Source organism: Apodemus sylvaticus, chromosome 18 (genome assembly GCF_947179515.1).
Source record: "Apodemus sylvaticus chromosome 18, mApoSyl1.1, whole genome shotgun sequence".
NCBI classification, from domain to species: domain Eukaryota; kingdom Metazoa; phylum Chordata; class Mammalia; order Rodentia; family Muridae; genus Apodemus; species Apodemus sylvaticus.
In genome coordinates this window covers 9,118,106-9,138,637 of record NC_067489.1, presented here as the reverse complement: position 1 = coordinate 9,138,637, position 20,532 = coordinate 9,118,106, and the positions used below count along the sequence as shown (strand labels likewise).

The 20,532-nt window shown below is 49.0% G+C and overlaps 1 protein-coding gene across 1 annotated transcript in view; it reads right to left on the bottom strand.

The window, feature by feature from the left end:
• Tmem255b (transmembrane protein 255B) overlaps positions 1-19,160 on the bottom strand; it is a 32,289-nt gene extending 13,129 nt beyond the window's left edge. The window contains exons 1-4 of the mRNA XM_052162653.1: positions 18,909-19,160; positions 12,909-13,051; positions 10,063-10,125; positions 2,727-2,816 (exon numbers count right to left, since the gene is read on the bottom strand). Of these exons, the coding sequence (XP_052018613.1) occupies positions 2,727-2,816; positions 10,063-10,125; positions 12,909-13,051; positions 18,909-18,963 (351 nt within the window). The 5' untranslated portion in view covers positions 18,964-19,160. The remainder of the gene's footprint in view (positions 1-2,726; positions 2,817-10,062; positions 10,126-12,908; positions 13,052-18,908) is intronic.
• Between the last annotated feature and the right edge of the window lie 1,372 nt (positions 19,161-20,532).

Genomic DNA, 20,532 nt, shown 5'->3' with positions numbered 1-20,532 from the left:
AGTCATCCAATCACCTGTGCATCCAGCCATCCAATCACCTGTGCATCCAAGTCATCCAATCACCTGTGCATCCAGCCATCCAATCACCTGTGCATCCAAGTCATCCAATCACCTGTGCATCCAAGTCATCCAATCATCTGTGCATCCAGCCATCCAATCACCTGCGCATCCAGCCATCCAATCACCTGTGCATCCAGCCATCCAATCACCTGTGCATCCAGCCATCCAATCACCTGTGCATCCAAGTCATCCAATCACCTGTGCATCCAGCCATCCAATCATCCATGCATCCAGCCATCCAATCACCTGTGCATCCAGCCATTCAATCATCCATGCAACCAGCCATTCAATTATCCATGCACTCAATCAGTCACCTATGCATCCAATCATTTAATCATTCGTGCATCCAACTATTGAATCACCTGTGCATCCAGTCACTCAATAATCTATGTATCCGGCCATTCGATCATCTATATGTCTAGTCATTCAGTCACCTATGCATCCAGTCATTCAGTCATCTCTGCATTCAGTCACTCAGCCATCCATGCATCCTTCTGTCTGTCATGACCCACCATTTGACATAAGCTCATCAATATCTTATCTCACCATGTTCCCACCCCTGTGTTTCCAAAAGTCATGGAACCAGCATAGTGTTGAACCATGAGGAAGCCAAGGTAAGCTGGAGCTGTAGGTGAGTGAAGGGGGCAGACTAATGAGTCAGCAGTTGCTAGGGAAGCTCCTTGGGGTTCATTACTATGTATCAGTGGCATTTCTCAAAGCACATTTCTAACCTAAGAGGAGTCTAGAAACCACCAGTAATGCTGGCAGCAGACAAAGACGGGTATAAGAACCAGACAGCAGGTATGGTGGGGCATGGCACCTGTGTGCCAGGCTAGGCGTGGATGGGTTCAGTGGGAGGCATCAGCCCAGGTGGAACATGACAGGAACAGGCGGGATAGTAACACAGGGAAGACAATGGAGACAGGAGGCTACAGTTGGGGCACGAGGGCTGCTCCCAAGCTCTGAGGATGCTTCAGGGATGTCAGACTTACTTGGCATCCATCACAAAGTGGCAAGACACAGATCCTTCCCCAGTGGACTTTCAGAGAGAGATGATAAAGTGGGAATGGAGTCTTCACACCATCTTCACACACACGTGGTGACAGCTTGATGTGTATCTGTGTGATACCAATGGCCTCGGAGGGTGACCTCAAGGAGTCACCAACACTCCCGCCACCCATCCCAGAACTGTGACTGACCGTAGGACACCAGGGCTCTAGGCCTTCAGGTGACTAGATGCTGCTGTGGGCTGGGGCCCAGCTGGTGCTGCCCATGTGGACTCTCTACCGAACTCTCAACTACACTGGGCAGTCTTCAGAGGTCCAAGACTGACCTGCCAGGCCACATAAGCAGGTGCACAGGAATGGGCATAATAGATGAGCACAGATGCTGGGCATGCTCTGATGGATACGTGAGGCAGAAACAGGGGGCACACAGACAGACAGACCTGCCTCCTAGACTCTCATCATCAATGATGTCAGAAAGGTGAGTGAGGTCCCCTCACACCTGTGGCTGCAGGCGGGACACTGTGTGCCTGGAGACAGAAGGCTTTGGAAGGTGACTTCTCTCAACCAAGTGCTGAAGAGCTGCAAGGGGAAACCATACTCTACCCAGGGACAGAATCTCAAGGCAAGGTTGGCACATTCTTTGGGGAGTGCTGTAGTCTATATGCAGATGAACAGATGCCTAAACACCCAACTGTGAGTACTGGAGGAACTACACACACTTGTACACTCATACACATGTGTTCATACATGCAAATACACACGCACAGAATTTCTACCAGGTTAAAATGGTGTATATAAAGTCACGCTACTATGTCATAATAGTGTTCCTCATACCTCATGTCACACCATATACACTATATGAACACATCACACCATAGCATGCTACACTCATCTCCTGTGTCAATGGGATATTGTATCACACCACATCATGGCATAGTATACATCATTCAGATCACATTATACATACTCCCCACACTGCATGTCACAACATGTTGTATGACATCACATTCTCCAACATTACTGTGCATGTATTATCTTCCAGCCACCGTATCACAGTGCACACATGTCCTACTGTGCCTTTTATATCGCACCACGTCATTATTCATGTCACAGCACACATCACAGCCTAGTCTGTCACGTGACTCACTAGATGCACTTGCTTCTGAATTGCTTTGGTCTCCTTTCCCAGGCCAGAACCCTGGCTGCTTCATCATTCGCCTGCGCCACCTGGGAGCCTGCCTGACCCTGAGCAGAGGGGTGGGACAAGGATGCCCTAGTGCTCGGGTGGGGGTGGGTACTGAACTCATGAAGGGTGCTTGCATCTGCTATGTGATGCATACGTTTCTATTCGCTGTGGGTTTGTGTCTGCTGTGTATGGTATGTGTGTGCCTGCTGTGTAAGGCGGGTGTTTGTATCTGCTGTGTGTGGTTGTATTTGTATCTTCTGTGTGTAGTATGGGTTTGTGCTTGCCATGCATCTGTGACCTATAGGAGGCAGAAGATTCGGGTTGCTGGGGTCAGACTCAGCAGGAGGACAGTGATGGCAGCTCACCTGTAGCCTGTGTGAAGATGTCAGAGCCCAGCTGTGTGACTGAGATGTTTTTCACATGGACACGGAGCCCTAGAGACAGACTATATGCCAATCAAAGGCAGTACTCACAATGTGCCGTGCTGCGAACACGCCATCGACTATGGCACAGCAGAACGCCGCCACCACCCCAAAGCTGAGGAACACAATGGCTGCCACCAACTAGGAAAAGAAGACAGAGGGATGTGGAGTTTCAACCCAAAGAAACCCAGTCTTGAACACAGAGCCCGAGTGGAGCTGATGGCCAGACCATCGCTGATTTACTTCCATCCACCAGTGACTTGGCCCCTAATGGTAGAGCCACACAGTCACCTATGTGGTACACCCTGTGGGATCTATACCATGAGACCAAGGGGCAACCTTGGCACAGATGCACACACGATGTCTCTGCCCCCTTACCTCTGCACACCCACCTACCCGGTGTTCCCATTTTCATACACACATGCGTACTTGCCCTACGCCTCTAACATAACTAGATTAATTCTGCACCATCCCTGCCTGCAAGGGCCCAGCATCACATCTGGCCACAGACTGCCCAGCACTTGCCCAAGATGTTTAAACTGTTGCTATAGAGATTGGAAATGCTATGCTTGCTAACAAATGTGTGTTCCCGTAGGATAAATTCCTTGACCGTGTATTCTAACCCAGCACTCCAGCACGCAGTTTATTTAGGTTCTTTGCACTTTAAAATTCTGAGAAGAAATGCTACACTGTCCTATAAACATACCCAGTCACTGGCCGTAGAATGTCTACTTCCTTGTACCCATAAAGACATGAAATTGGTGTTTTAAAATGTTTGCCTGAATTTGCATTACTAATTATTATTTCTATTTACATTTCTCTACTAAGCAGCACTTGGGAGGCAGAGGCAGGTGGATTTCTGAGTTTGAAGCCAGCCTGGGCTACAGAGTGAGTTCCAGGACAGCCAGGGCTACACAGAGAAACCCTGCCTTGAAAACCCAAAAATAAAAAAAAATAAAGAAGAACAAGAACAAGAAGACCAAGCAAAGACAAGGCATGGTAGTACATATCTGTGATCACAACACTTGGGATGCAGAAGATGGTGGATCTCTGAATTCAGGGCCAGTCTGGTCTATACAGTGAGTTTAGGGTTAGACCTAGTTAAATAATAAAGCTCTGTCTCAAAAAAGGAAAGAAAGAAAGACAGACAGAAGACAGATAGAAATAGAAAGAAACAGAGAGAAATAAAAGGAAGGAAGGAAAAGAAAGGAAGGAAGAAATAGAGGGAGGGAGGGAGGGAAATAGCAGGTAGAGGAAGCAGCTCTCGCTTTCGGTCCAGTGTAGAGGCGGAGCTCTCAGCCCAGGCTGGGCCACGCACTGACAATGTGGCTGCTCTCTGGTGACAGTGCCAATGCTCTCTGGTGACAAAGTCACTGCTCTCTGGTGTCCTCCGCCTCTACCTCTTCTCTCATCTCAGCTTTTTGTTTGACATGAACCCAAAAGTCAGAACTGTGCTGTGAGGAAGGCAAAATCAGAAGGCTCCCGTCAGCCTGCCCCAAGCCTTGCTCTGTGTGTGTGTATGTGTGTGTGTGTGTCCCATATCCTGAGTCTAGTCACCCAGATTCCAAGATCCTTGGGAAAGGATCCCAGCACCGTGTTTTCAGTGCATAGACCAACATCAGAATGCACAGTGTGGTGAAAACCTCGACACCTGCCAAGGTGAGACTAGACTCCTCCGAGAGGGAACAGTTGACATGTACGACATGCGTGCTCAGCACACGATCCCAACACAGCTTCACACAGCTGACTTTCACTTCCACACCCTCAAATCATGCCTCTCACACACTCCCCCACACACACACACTGCTACCCACCAGTCCCAGCCCATCCCGGCTGGAAACACACCTCCCAGGTACAATGTGGAGCCTTTCCTAATGGGAAAATCTCATCCCGAGGTTTCTGGGGCTACCAAGCTCTTTGGCCACTGCTGTCCAGAGTGGAACTACTCTGACCAGAGCCCTACCCTCTTCACCCTCCAGGTTGCCAGTCATTACAGTGGGAAGAGTTAGCAGTGGCCAAAGAGGCTAGGTTCAAGACAAGAGGCTGAGGGCAGCTGGGCTAACCACACACTCTGGAAGGAAACACTCTTAGGAACAAAGATCACCTGATGAGTGAAGGGTCCCTAACCTCAGTGTCCCCAGGCACTTGTCACCAGCAGCATTGGGCTGTGGTGGGAGCTGTTCCAGGTGCTGAAAATGCACAACTGTGGCCTGCTCTTTGGAGCAAGGTCTGGAGAGCCTAGTCCTTCCAAAAAACAGAGCCATGGCTGGGCACCCCATGTGTCCCATGTTCGGGAAGCCACCAGTTCTGCTCTCTCCATCATGGTACCTGGACGTCTCCCAACACACGGAGACAAAGTAGACCACAGAGCTGATGGATGGTTGAGCTGGGTCTTAGTCAAAGTGCATTAGAGAAAAAGTCAGCCAGGATTCCCTCCCCTCGCCTGACCTCATGGACCTATGTAAAGAAGCCCCTCAGCATGCCAGCCTGAGAGACAGACAGAGACAGAGACACAGAGAGAAAGATCGGAAGAGAGAGAAAAGTTAAGAGTCAAATAGCCCCTGCGAGAAAGAAAAGGCCTGGGACCCACAGTTGCAGTGTGATGGGGCCCCTCAGCCTCCTGGGATTCAGAAGGGACAACACACAAACCACACCTGCCTCACGTGGGGCTCTCCTGATGGGGCAGTGCGGGAGACTTAGTTGCTGTCTATACTCCTTGTGGCAAATTGCCACAATAATTTTGATAGTCCTGTTCCTCCCAGACATAGAAATGTCATCTGTGAGTCAGCAGGATGCCGAGAACCCCGGGGGAGGGGAAATGGGAAGGAAAGAGGTAATGCTTAGACACCGGCAGGTAGCAGGAGCCTCTCGAGGGAATGTGGGTTGTCCTCCTGGTAGAAGAATCTTCCCTCTCCCTCTGAGTCCTTCTTTGGCTTCCACTGAATATTGTCATAATAACAGGCAGAGATAATGGTGAACTCATTCCTAATTAGATTTCACCCTCAGATTGGAGCTAGCCCAAATTGAATAAGTGCCTGGGATTTGCTTCAACCTCCCATGGGAAGGAAAGCAGAGAAGGAGGCAAAAGGTTAACTCTGATCCGACAGATAGACAGGTGATGGGCACACACGGGGGGGGGGGGTGCGTTAGGCCATTCCGCCCCACTTTCACATATGCTTAAATTTTTCTATAGTAAAATTTGAAATAAAGAGAAATCAGACCAAACACATTCTTCAAAGTGGAGACGTAGTTATCCTCTCATGACTGAGGCTACCTCCCCTGATGCCATCCCTGGAACAACCTGAATGGCCCCTGAAGACACAAAATGGTACCTCCCATTTCTGAATGCTCAGTATGGATGGCTCTGTGCTAGATACTCCTTTAGGTACCAGCCTCTGCCAAAGTCAGCACTGAAGACCAAAGTGGCTCAGTTCCCCACTGCTACGGCACGTGCCGTGGGCTCAAGTTGAAAGCGCCCACTACTGCGGCTTTTATGTATTCAGCAGGTTTCCCATAGGCCCATGACCTATTCCGTCTCAGGGTCTTGGCCAGTTTAAAAGTGTCAGGTATGGTTTCTATCCAGATTTAAAATAATGGTTGGTTGTTCCCATACCATTTGTGCCAGCTTGCACCACTGTCTCCCACAGGCAGCCCCACTGTTCTAAGTCACAGCATTTGTAGCTTGGTGGTATCGATATTTATTAATTTTCTCCTCCTGTATCACAGAGAGTACCTTCTAGCACCATGAAAGCTGATCAATCGATAGGGGTGAAACTTCCATGTGGGCATCAGTAAGGTGCATTACCCAATAGTAAATTGATATTATATTGAAAGTGTGTTTGTCGTACAAATTTAACCCAAATGGAGAGTTTTCTAAAAAGAAAAAAAATTAAAAGATTATCCAGGACCCACAGGTGGCTGGTCAGGGACAAGGACACAGGGGCTTCTTGTCCGCTGTAGGCAGACATGTTTCCTTCCTCAGTAAATCATCTCTTGAGTCTTTACCCTCCAACTGCTGAGCCCAGAGGAGTCTTGGCCAGGGTTTCTGTACTCCACCAGGAAGGGTAAAGCTGCTGTCTGTAAGGCAACACAATCCTGCAGACCCAATCTCAAGGAATCCACTGAAAATCCACCAGAAGCAGCAAGTGAGTTCCATAGAACAGGCTCACAGGCTTGGAATTGACTTGGCATAACTGGTGGTAATAGATCCTCCAAAGCAATGCCTCGCAGTAGCCCCAGAATGCAAAAAATAACTAGGAATGAGGCTAACAGCAAAACCACAAAATTTATACTCAAACCTAAAAACATTTGTGAAAGATGTTTTCAATAAACAAAACAAACAAACAAACACGCTAGACACATGGGGACTGGCTGTGTTTCTGCAGCCGAGCCCCCAGCACCTCACCTAGCATAGTCTCTACCAGAGATCCCGTGCGGAAGTTCACCCATGATGGTCACAAGGGAGCTTACTCAAGCCAAACACAGAGCAAAGCTAGAAGATCACATAACCCTGACTGTGGAACTTAAGGCACAGCTGCAGAATCCGAGATGATGGTGTGGCTCATGAGTAGACTAGGCTCAGTGGGGCAGAGCTAGAGCGCAGAAACAGTCTCATGTTTACAGTCAGGTGACTGGTTTGATGGAGAGAGAACAGATTCCAGCCTCTCATGCACCACATACAACCACCCAGCCAGATTCTGCATACCTTGCATAAGAGCCAAGAAAGGCAGCCGTCATCAAAGAAACTCGTCTTTGCAACAGATGAACAATGGCTTAGAGAACAAGAGATCAAGAGGGTGCCAGCCTCAACTGATACAGGTACAGCACAATTCCTGTCCCTAAGACTTGGAGGACAGCATCAAAGAGGAAGAAGAAAGACTAAGAGCCAGAGGACCAGAAAATCTACTGTGAGAGTGCGTCTCAGAAATGACAGGGTAGCTTCACCCGTGATAAAACAACATGGCTGCTTACGCGAGACTTGAAGTACACCACCAAACACGCTCACGTGGACTGAGGAAAATTTCATTGGGCCCCATGGACAAACTACAAGTAACTAAGTGTCTTAGGGTTTTTATTGCTGTGATGAAAACACTATGGCCAAAAAGTAAGTTAGGGAGGAAAGGGTTTAATTGCCTTACATATCCACATCCTAGTCATTGAAGGAAGTCAGGACAGGAACTCAAACTGCAGGAACCTGGAAACAGGAGTTGATTAAGAGGCCATAGCTGGGCAGTGAGAGTGCACGCCTGTAATCCCAGCACTCTGGGAGGCAGAGGCAGGCGGATCTCTGAGTTCGAGGCCAGCCTGGTCTACAGAGTGAGTTCCAGGATAGCCAGGGCTATACAGAGAAACTATGTCTCAAAAAAAACCAAAAATCAAAAAACAAAAAACAAAACACAAAACACAAAAAACAAAACACAAAACAAAACAAAAAGCCATGGATGAATGTTGCTTACTGGCTTTCTCAGTCTGCTTTCTTATAGGACCCAGGACCACCAGCCCAGGGTGGTGCTACCCACAATGGGCTGGACCATCCTATATCAATGACTAATTAATAAAATGCCACTAGTTGCCTACAACCTGATCTTATAGAGGCATTTACTTAATTGAGGTTCCTAAGCTCAGAGGACTCTAGCTAATGTCAAGTTGACATAGAACCATCTAGCACACTAAGGCATGCGGGAAGAGGGACAGTTAGTCTTCCCTAGGGATAAGCTATTTTAAACCAATACCAAATTGTCATCCATGAAACCTTGTACATATACATACAAGTAACACTAAATGGACTTAGCAGGATATATATACATACATATATATAAATAATATTAAACATTAATATTAATTTAAATATATATTTTAAAAAATATTTTATGTATATGAGTACACCATTGCTGTCTTCAGACACAGCAGAAGAGGGCATTGGTTTCTATTACAGATGGCTGGGAATTGAACTCAGGTCGTCTGGAAGAGCATTTAGTGCTCCTAACCACTGAGCCATCTCTCCAGCTCCAATTTAAAATATATATATATTTTTAATATAATATATTATATATATATATATATACACATATATATCGTGGCCTCTTTTTCTTTAATATATATTAATATATTTTATTTATTTTAATTTTATTTAATTTATATTTTATTTAATATTTTATATATATATATCTATTAAAGAAAAAGAGGCCATGATTTCACAAGGAAGTAAGGAGGTAAGTGCAAATGGGAGAGCATAGGAGGAAGAAAGGTAAGAGATAAAATGATGTAATCTTAACTTTTAGAAAAATAAATATTTTAGTTACTTTAAAAAAATGGACTCCGACAAACGGTGTCCAGAGGAGGAAAACAGGAAGGGACGTCTGGAAGCTCTGCTTCATGTCATTCATGCAGACTGAAGTGGGTTAGAAGCCTGAATGAAATGGAAGCATTAAAGCGCCACCAAAATTGAAAGCTGGGGCTGGCAGGATAGCCCAAGCCGTTAAGTACATGCTGTGCAAGCATGGGGACCGAGTTCAGATCCCCAGCCCCCGTGTAAGACCAAGGCGTGGTGATGTGTGTCTCTAACCCTAGCCCTGGATGGTACCCGGATGGAGGGGTGGAACAGGAGATTCCCAGAGCGCCCCAACAGGACCTACACAAAATGATATCCACCACACTGAATCAACAAATACAGTCCATAGTCCCCTGTACTACACAGTATTGATACTCTGTGAACTTGGATAAACAGCATCGTCTAAATGTCTACTATTGTGGTGGTCTGAAGAAGACTGGTCCACATGCACTTACATATTTGAAAACTTGATCTACAGTTGGTGAAGCTGTTTGGGAAGGATTAGAGGTGTGGCCTTGTCGGAGGAGGTGTGTCGCTGGAAGTGGGCTCTGAGGTTTCAAAAGCCCCTACCTTCCCAGTTAGTGTGCTCTCCCCACCCCACCCCCGACCCCCAGCTCTGTGGGTCAGACTTAAGCTCTCAGCTACTTCTCCAGCACCATGCCTGCCTGGGTTGGCTACCCTGCTCCCACCATGGAGATCATGGATTCAACCTCTAAACTGTAAGCAAGCCACCAATTAAATGTTTTCTTTTATAAGTTGCTTTGGTTACTGTGTCTCTTCGCAGCAATAAAACAGTAACTATGTCTCTAACATCTGACCCCAGATCCTCCTCTCTGTTTTCATCTCTGCCTCTCTCTGATCATCTGTGTGGCTCACTCATTTTGACCAAGCTGTGAATGGTACCAATTAGGCCCTGAGTCTTGGGTTTTATAGTACGTAGGTCCAGGGGTTACAGGTGAATGTGGAGAGGAAACCCTAGCTGTGACTGTAGCACCCTCTGCTGAGAGACTAACACTTCCCACAAGCCCATCTTGCAAGAGAGATGTGTCTTCTTACCATTTGTCTTCTATTCTCCACCAGGTGAATGCCAACGATTCCCAGGAAGGACCCAAAACCCAGCTGAGGTGAGAGGAAGAACGAGAGAGAAAGAGAGGGAGATGCTTGGTTAGTGTCATAGACCCATCACAGTTAATAATGGCCCTCGGGCTGGTGAGTGGCTCAGTGTGTGAAAGCACTTGCTGCCAAGCCTAATGACCTAAGTTCAATCCCCAGAACCCCACATGGTAGCAGAGAACGGATTCCTCTGACCGTCACACACACACACCACCGCACAATGGTGTAACTTTCATAGTGTACCTTGCCTACGCTACTCTACCCTCCAGAAAAGTAAATATAATTTTAAATATTTAATAATTCACCCTTAAATGTTTTGTCTAGTTGAGTGTGGTAGCACTTGGGAAGTTGAGGCAGGAGGGTGGCCAACTTGGGTTACCAAATGAGACCCTGTCTTTAAATTTTTAATTTAATTTCATTTACTTTAAATACTTTGTCAGGAGACGAATATGGCCACCCTCAGCATGCAACATGGAGTCACCTGGAGTCACCGTCCCTAAAGAGGGACATTATACTCTCTAGGCCCACTGGTGGGGCAGAAGCTGATGCTTCTATATCAGCCCAACTTTTGATCACAGAAATCGGGTATTAAGCCTCAGTACACCTTTGTAGGGACCTGGAGCCCTCACAATGACCTTCTGACAAGCCCTCTAAAGCCAGCCCAAGAAAGACAGAGAGAAATTTGGCAGGTGGAACACCTATGATGTTTCAACAGAAGGAATGCCAAGACCTTGCCTACACTAGAATTCAGATTGGACAGGACAGCAGGCAACCTGGGCATGTAAAAGAGGCAAGATGGAGGTGTGCGGTCCAGAAGGTCTTCCAGGCAGAGTTTCAGTCGGTGTTACGGTCATATGCTTACACCTGGCCTCGTGGCAAAGCCTGGACATCGGACCTGAGTCCCAGAGATGCTCTGAACACAATGCTCTGAGTCTGTGCTAGTCTGAGGGCCAAGCGCTGGCCCATATTGACTCTAAAGAATGGCATCTCTCCAAGTTTCGAGCTTTGAAGGCCACACTCCTTGGCCATAGTTCACAAATGTCAGATCCAAACATCATAAAGATTTTAAAATATGTAAGTTATATTAAGTTTAATATTTTTTGGATGTGAAAATTTTTTTCCAAAAAAATAATGGTTTTTTTTTTTCATGCCCAGGCCACTCTCCTGAGGTGGCTGGCACCCCTCAGCTCTGTTGGATGCAGTGTCTCTCTGACCTGACTTTCATGATCACCTTCATGAAGATACAAAGTCTGAGACAAAGCTAATTCTGGTTAATATATTGTTAATTCATCCCCCGGGGTGGTATTGCCTTGCTCATTTCCCTCAGAGATACTCTATATTGAAATATAATCTTGTGGTGATGAGCTTTGATTACCAACTTGTCACAACCTAAAATCACTTGGGGACAGAGTCTCCATGAAGGGTGATCTACATTAGGCGGGCCTATGGGCGTGTCTGTGGGAGACTGGCTTAAGTTAATTGATGTAAGAAGACCCAGCCCACCGTGGGCAACACCTTTCCCTAGGAAGGAGGCCCTGGACTGTATTAGAATGGAGGAATCAAGTTAAACACAAACAGCAAGCAATCATCTTGGATGCATTTACATCTCTCTGCTCTTGACTGTGGATGGGATGTGACCAGCCCACCGTGGGCAGCACCATTCCCTAGGAAGGAGGCCCTGGACTGTGACCAGCTGCTCCAAGCTGCTGTTCCTGTGCCATCCCAGTAATGGTGGACTGTCACCTGAGCGTGAGCTAAAAATAAACCTTCTCACACTCGTGTTGTATCTTATCATGGTGTCATATCACAGCAACAAAATGAAACTTAAACTCTCTGAGGTAAGAATCTCGAACAAGTGTAGCGGGAGACGGCAGCCGACTACCACTCGCAGCTGAGCTTCACACCTCTCAAAGAATTAGCGATGCTACACCTTCACACAGTCTAGCTCATGAATTTCAGGGTCCCCCTCCTTGCCCTCGCAATGTGGGAGACGAACCTTGTACAAGGCCAGCAGCATGTCTGGCATGTGCTTCATGCAGTGTTACAGTAAAACCATTCCTGCATAGATGCTTTCTACACAGGGTTACCTGTGAATTATATCCAGGTGGATAACATGACTCATGATGCATAAGCAATAAAGGCAAAATGAAAGTAAATATGTTTCAAGGCTGAGGGCTGAGAGTCCTGGTGAAGTTGTTAGCTGTCCTCTAGAGTCATTAACCCTTTGGTGGGAAGTCAGCATAAGATTATCCTCCTCCTTGTAGTAGCATCATGAACAACAGCTTCAACCCATGACCTCCCCTTGGGGCTCTAAAAGCCACCGGGTGCCCATCTTCCAGGAATTCTGCTGTACGTATGAATGTCCAGGGGCAGCGGGGCTGGGATATGGGGAGAAGGTGTTACCATCTCTTCAGACGTTTAGAGGCCCTGGCTCGACTCACCTTCAGGCCCTCCCCACCTTTACCATGGAACCTTACCCTGAACCCTCTCTACCATCACCAAGTCATACCCCTCTCCTGCCTGAGCTACCTCCTGGGGAACCTATGGCGATGCTGGCCTGCAAACACAGTGCAAGACAATCTTAGGGCCCTCTAGTCAGCAGCCCTCGGCCTTCCTTCTTTGCTGGGTACTCTCTCAGATACTAGGCATCAGGCTGGAGTCATTGTTCCTAGGACTGTGTCCCCCTCCCCTCAGCCAAAGTTCCCAGCACTGTAGACTAGCAGGTGACATATCTGTCCACATACATCACTGGACATCCTGCCCAGTTCCCCCATAGACCTTTGACTCACAATAATCCCTGGGTAGTAGCCGCCCACAGTCACATTCTCTGTCCTGGTGGTAGCAGCGAGGCCAATGGTCAGGATGAGAGTGGACACCAGCAGCAGAGAGCCCACGAACCACAGAGAGATCTTCTTTCTCCTTGCAAAGCCCTCTATGAGGAAAAGAAAGGTATTGGTGAGCTGGGGGCTATGACTATGCTCCAGAAGTGTGAGCTCCAGGCCTGTTCTCTACCAACACAGGGAAAACCCGGACTGAACTAGGCAGGCGAGCAGCCTACCCACTCGTTCCTCCTTGATGGTCCTGAGCAAAGCCAGGGGTCGCTGCCTGAGGCTGGAGAGTGGTTTGTCTTCATCCATCTTGCGTCCAAGGAGAGACAGGTTTCACAGGTTGCAAACACAAATGCCATAAGAGTCAGGGGCAGCTGTGCCCCAGATGCTGGACCTCTTCTGTCAGCTGTTGGCCTCCTGGGTGTAGACCTACCCACCTGGCCAGAAAGTTGCATCTGCAGCCTCAGGCTGTGAGATGGAGTTCTGTACATGCTACAGCTCAGCAGGCTGTTGGGCTCGAGCACTGCAGGGAGCTGCAGCTAGGCCTCTGTCCCACCTCCTGCCTGCGATACAAATACAGTAGCCAAGCCCTGCAGCCGCTTTGGAATAGGAGACGTTGGAATGAAGTCACAGGTAGAGAACACGAGAGGAAATACCACTGCATATCCTTCTCCAGCCTTCATCAGACAAAGCCAAGCACCATAAAGCTCTCCGTATCCTTCTCCAGCCTTCATCAGACAAAGCCAAGCACCATAAAGCTCTCCTCTGGACAACTTCAGGAGCTGTGCAGCTCTCAGAGAAAAGGGCTCTGCCCTCCTCTGTACCACCTTGAGCCTGGCTCTACCCTGATGGTCTGGGCAGCTTTTCCATTGGCCGCCACCTGTCACCCCTAGTCAATACACACCCACACCTGAAACAGACTACGGCCAAAGCCCAGAGAGAAGAGCATATTCAAACTGACCTAGCCAAGCATCTGACCACATCACTGCAAGCACAAGGGGAGAGGAAGGGAAGTCTGGTGGCCTCATCCTCCTCCAGAGTCCTACAAGTCAACGGTACCTACAAGTGTGTGTACTCCGGTGTCACAGTACCTGCACCACCAGGAAGCAGCCTGCCTCCCCAAGTATACCTCCTTTCAGATGGCCACTGGAGTCAGGCATGGTGGAGCATGCCTTTAACTTCAGCTCTCAGAGACAGATAAATGTGTGAGAGACAAGGTGAGCCTGATCTACAGAGTCTAGGGCTACACAGAGAAACATTGTCTCAAAAATAAATAAATAAACAAAATGGCCGGCAGCCTGAGTGGGCAGATCTTCACGCTCTGGTAGGTTCTCATTTGAAGACTTCGCACGCCTTGGAACCCACCGGTGAAGCTTAGCACAAGTCAAGGTTATGACACCCAAGGATAGTTACACACTCGAGACATAAATCTTAAAAGCACCACAGATGGCTTCTCACATTCCTCGTGACTCAGCTGTGCTGAGAAAGTCATTTTTACCTGACCCAGCAAGGGCACACCACCAGGAGCAAGACCCATTTCCAGAGGCCCTGTTCATCCCTGCTCAGCCTCCTCACGCTTCCCAGGCCAGGCCTGACAGGTTCCTCCTGAGAATCTCCTCCTAACCCAGCCTTCGTCCCCACAGAGAGGCCAGATCTACCCATTTCCCAGCACAGCAATCGCTGACTCCCAGGAGCTGGCAAGGGTTACCCTCTCTACCTCTGTCCTCACTGCTTCCAAGGTCCCCAAGGGCTGGTAGAACATGGAGCGCTTGTTGACCAGGCTTTGCAAGTCCTGGTCTCAGATATGGGTTCATAGCCCCTTCCTCCTCTGATTCCCCACTCTTGCCTGAGAGGATGGTTTATGCCCAGAGTCCACAGGACCCTTGTACCTGCCTCATCTCGCCCTATGGGCTTACTTCAATGTCAGCTGCAGAAACGCCTCACGTGTTCGCTCTCCCAGTCACCCCTCTGCTATTCCCATTCATGCCCAGGTTCCCATCCCCCACCTGAGTTTTCATTGTGTGCAGATGCCTTCAGATCCCAGACTCACTGCCAGGAACAAGAGGCAATCTCGTACCTTCAATGGAAGCTTTTTGTCTTGGGATAAGAGGCCACCAGACATAAGATAAGCCATGGTACATACAGACTTTATAAAATGCCACATTCCAGAGGGTCAGGAGACAAGGAGAATCTGGGATGGGGTATGGGAACGCCACCCAGGACAGGAGGCCCCGAGGTGTTTGGGGAGTGGACTCAGTTGGCCCTGAGTAAGCCCTGGGTCGGTGGCTGGTAAGTGGGTAACCTGGGAGCTGAAGAACAGGGATCTGGGGAAGTGGAATGAGCAGAGAGAAAGAAACCACAGTTCCACTTTCTTCTGTGAGGCAGTCTGAGTGGAACTGACCCTGGATAGCTCGGGCCTGTGAGATGTGAGGCGGGCCAGCAGGAGGCAAAGGCCCTTTTCTTCAAAGCTCCAGTTGCAGTGCACAGAGCACCCTTGACAGAGCATGGAAGGCCTTGGAGCAGCCCCTTGCTTCTCCACAGTGCACACAGCCCTACCAAGAGCACACATCACACACACACACACACACACACACACACACACACATACACACACACACACATACACACATGCACGCAACCTCAGGAGCAAGCCAAGGAGGCTGGGGCCTCCTGCAGTAGGATGGGCCTGTACCACCTGGTCTTACCTCACAGTGGGTGTCTGCAGAGGTACTAAGTGAGCACATCCTGGCTTAGCAGGTGGTAACCGGCCCTGGAGTGAACCCGGTGGGTGCTTTCTCCACCTCAAGGGTTTTGCTTTCTCCATTTACCTGACTGCATCACACACACGAACTACCTTCCAAACAACTAATAATGACCCAGCATGCCTGAGATCTGGGTGGACCTTTCTGCTGAAACTTCTTGCACTTCGAGTGGTACCAGCCCACAGCACCCTGGGCCATGTCCTCTGTGTTGGTACACTAGCATGACATCCTAGGCTGGTGGCACTTGGCCCTGCTAAAGAGCTACGACTGCAAAAACAGCTGGCCAAAGGCCTAGCCCTTGAAATTATGCTGTCACCCATTATATCCCTGACAGCCCTTTATACCAGTCCCTTCCTTAGCCTGGCTTTCCCCTGGAGTATTCCATAATAAAAACCCAGAGACAGGAGCAAGGTCAGGCCGCCAGCATTTCTGTCCACAGTTCCCAGGTTAAGATGAAGTTAGAAAAGTTGCATGGTTTCTAGACAGGGCATATGAGCATTCCTTTCTGACTACCTGGACCGGAGTTAATAGACTCCCACCAGAAATACAGGGAAAAGGAGAGTCCTACCCAAAGTGTCTTTTATAAATACATCTGAATATTCAGTGTGGCATAAAAAAGAAGGAAGTAAAAAACACCCTGTCTTAGTCAGGGTTTCTATTCCTGCACAATCATCATGACCAAGAAGCAAGTTGGGGAGGAAAGGGTTTATTCAGCTTACATTTCCATACTGCTGTTCATCACCAAAGGAAGTCAGGACAGGAACTCAAGCAGGGCAGGAAGCAGGAGCTGATGCAGAGGCCATGGAGGGATGTTCTTTACTGGCTTGCTTCCCCTGGCTTGCTCAGCTTGCTTTCTTATAGAACCCAAGACTACCAGCCCAGGGATGGTACCACCCACAAGGGGCCCTTTCCCTTTGATCACTAATTGAGAAAATGCCCACAGCTGGATCTCAACTGAAGCTCCCTTCTCTGTGATAACTCCAGCCTGTGTCAAGTTGACACACAGAACCAGCCAATACTCAACCCAAGACAAGAAGACAGGGGTGTCTGAAATCCCCAGATACAAGCATTTCCACATCAGATTTTGGAGATAAAAGGCATTTCACATATGACAGATTTCACATATGCAGACAATTACTGCACCATCTCCTCTGCCCCTCATCCTGTCAACAAGATGCTACCATCCTGTGCCAAGACAGTTCCCGGCTGTTAATTAACCACTGCTACCAGGTTAGCCACTGTGGGAGATGACCAAGCCCAGGCCCACGAGGGGGAAGACGGCCAAGCAGGGCTGTGCCTTTCACTCACAGGATGCTAGTGTCTGGCTCACACTGGAAAGAGGTGGCCTCTGGTGTGGTGTAAGACATAAGGCTTTGCCTGGTTAGAGAGAGCAAAGACAACAACCTAATAGACTGAGTCTATTAGAAGGTCCTCAGATCCCCTCTGTGAAAACTGTCCTCATTTAAAAACCATAGGGCGGTTCTGAGGGCGCCATTGAGTCAGCTGACAGGGACTCTTCAACTGTTTAATGCTCCTGTCTGTCCCAGGACTGCCCTCCCCATACACCTCAGCACACCATCAGGTTACTTTCTGCCCACCCACCCACCATGTTGCCCCTCATTTTCAAATGTTCTCCTGCTTCCCAGGCCTGTCTTGGCGGAAATTGCTGACCCAGGTCCTCATAGTTCCACTTAGTCAGCTGAGAAGGTGCAGGCATTGATGGACAACAGACGGTCCTCTGAGCTGCACCATGGGAAGAGATACCCCAGCCTGGAGGACAAGACCCAGCAAGGTTCTTCTTTATGGCCTTGCTATCTATGGGGCCAGAAATCTTGAGTGAAGTCTATCCTCTGGGTTAAGTGTGACAGCCTGGGTCTATAGTCTTGGGTACTGAGGAAGCTGAGGTAGAAGGGTCATTTGAGCTGGGGTGGGGTTGGGGATGGGGGAGTGAGACCAGCCTAGGAGATTCCCCTGAGGGCAGATCCTGTAGAGGCAAAGCCAGGCACTGCTTAGTCACCAGGTTCTGATTTTATTTACCACCGCACCACGCTGTAGACAAAGAAACAACAATCTAAAATGGTCACAGCCCGGAGTCACAGAGACCTTTAGTTGCTTTTAAGACTCTGCCTCAATAAAAACAAACAAAAATGCCTCCCACAAACCATTTCAAAGCCTGGAGTTCCTTATCAGAAGAAAATTCAGAAGCAGGAGTAAACCAAGTCACCCTAACACAACGACAGCGGCACTAGCCATTCAACACTGGCTAGCAGCGGCGGGTACTGGAGGATGAACGGGTGACCACTGCAGGGCAGCAGGCCTTATGGAGGAGAAGGGACAGCAGTCTTTCAGAAAGAAGGCAGATTTATTATTGTTGTTGTTATTGTTATTATTATTACTATTACTACTACTACTACTACTATTACTAACCAAACTGACTCTCCAAAAGTGTCTCTGTGAAGGTCAGAAGCTATCACCAGGGTTCAGGGGTTCTGAAAGGACCATTAGGAGTCCCCACAGCCCCACTCTGACCTAATCCCTTAATCCCATAGCCAAGGGTCACCATGTAAATCTCCCCCACCCTCTGCCCTCCAGGAACAATGCCCGGCATCCCTCCAGGGCTCCAGGGTCAGGCTGCCTCCCAGAAGAGCCCATGCCTAAGCGGCCGGAGCCACAGCCTGCACCAGGTTTCCTGTTTTCCCAGACGGACCTGGCTTTCGCTGTGTCGGGCTTGCTGTGGAGGGGCTGGGGAGTGTTGCTCGGTGGAAGTCAGCTCAGCGCTCGCGCACGATGGCTCCAACAACTCTAAAACCCCTGAGCTCTTTCTCCCCCTCAGGTGGGAAGCACTCCCTGGTTCTTTCAAACATTTCCCGGAAAAGTTTAGAAACTGAAATAAATGCAGTAGGACTGGAAAGGTGGTGGTCTGGGACTTACCGCTTAAAAGGATTTGGGTCTGTTAACAAAAAGATAACATGAGGGGCAGAAACAGAAGAGAGCAGCGGTAGACTGGTGTGGAAAAGGATGAAGCACCAATGAAGAGGTGGCCTGTGCCACATGAAACCAGACCAGAGTCCCAGCCCCAAACCCCAGAGTCCCCGGCTGTGCGGATAGCTTCCCTCTTAGATCAGCTAGACTCTTAACCCAGCTCCTGGGCCCCCAAATTGCCTGCCAGCAGCAGATACCAATGATGCCCTCAGCTAACCTGTGGTATCCAGCAGAGCCAGAGGGCCTGGCACAGGCGGTGGGAGCGGCTGCATTCCTGAAGTACCCTCCACTGGGAGGGCAGTGCTGCAGGCTCCTCCTGCCTGCTGATTAGGTTTCCGAGGCCCAGCAGTTACAAGAAGTGCAGCTGTGTTCGCTCTCCTCCACTCCAGCCTCGCGCCTTTCTACCTCTTCTTCTCCCTTTTCTGTCCACCAGCCCTCTGCCCCCTCCATCTCCTACACCTCCCTTCCTCCCGCCACCGTCCTGGTGCCTGCCTGCAACTCCTCCTCCTCCCCTTCTCCCCCTCCCTTCCCTCCTCCCCCTCTTTCCCTTGCAGTCTCTGGTCCCTGGAAATTAAGAGTCTAGGAAAAGACCCACAGACCCAGTGAGAACTAACTTACCTGAAGAAATACCGTGGATAGATGGCCTGGGCCCAACCCTCCATCGGAGGTGGTTACGGACCAAGGACTGGGTGGCTCAGGTGGAGGGAAACAGAGTCAGCAGGTGCAGAACAGGACTTCGCCACACAGCCAGGAAAGACTCAAGCTCCGGCCTGTTTCAGACCCCAGTGAGCTGAGCCCTCCCCGCCTCAATCATTAAGAAAATACGCTACAGACTTGCACACAGGTGATGAGATGGACGGAGGCGGTCTCTCAGTTGGGGTTCTGGTGGGCCTGCAGACAGCTTGGGTTCTGTTGTGGGCATGTCCCAGCCCTGCAGCAAGGGCAGAGATGTTCTCCTACCCCACCCATCCCTGCCAAAGTTCTGCATGAAGGCTGCTATAGGAAGCCAGAGAGGGGCTGCAAAAAACCAGGCGAGCAGACAGGGCGTGTCTTATTTATGTTCCTGTTGTTTCAATAAAGATGCCATGACCAAAAGCAACTTGGGAAGGAAAGAGCTTCTTTGGCTTGCATGTCTGATCACAGTCCATCACTGGAAGAGTCAAGGCCAGAACCGAAGCAGAGACCATGGAGGGACCCTGCTTACTGGCTGGCAGCTCATAGTTTGCTCGTCCGCTTTCTTATACCACCCAAGACCACCTACTCAGGAGGGGCGCCCCCCTCAGTGAGTTGGGCCCTCCCACACCAGTGCTAAACTCAGAATGATCAGCAGTCTTGCCCACAGGTGACGTGACGGAGGCAGTTTCTCAGTTGATGTTCCTCTTCCTAAGATTACTCTAGCTTGTGTCAAGGTGACAAAAAAAACTGAGCACCGGGCATAGCAGCGGTAGGGGAAAGGAAGTCTTTTAAAGATTATTAATGCATTATTTAAAAATATTTTGAGAACCAGGAATATAGCAGTCAATGGCGAAGTGCTTACATAGCTCAGTGGTAGGACTTACACAAGTCCACAGTAGAGTGCTTACATTGTACGTATAGTACGGTTAAGGCTACCAGCTTGATCCCTAGCTGCAAAAACAGAGGCAGAAGGGAAGGAGGGAGGGAGGATGAGAGTGATGGAAATCAACCCCTCCTCACCCAGGAAGGCACTTGAAGGCTGTTTCCTTAGCAAGACATGGTTGACAATTAGCTCATTTTTTTGGCAGACTGAGTGAAGTTCGCTGGGGGAAGCAGTGGGGTGGGGGTGGGGTAGGATAGCTACAGGAAATGAATGAACAGACAAG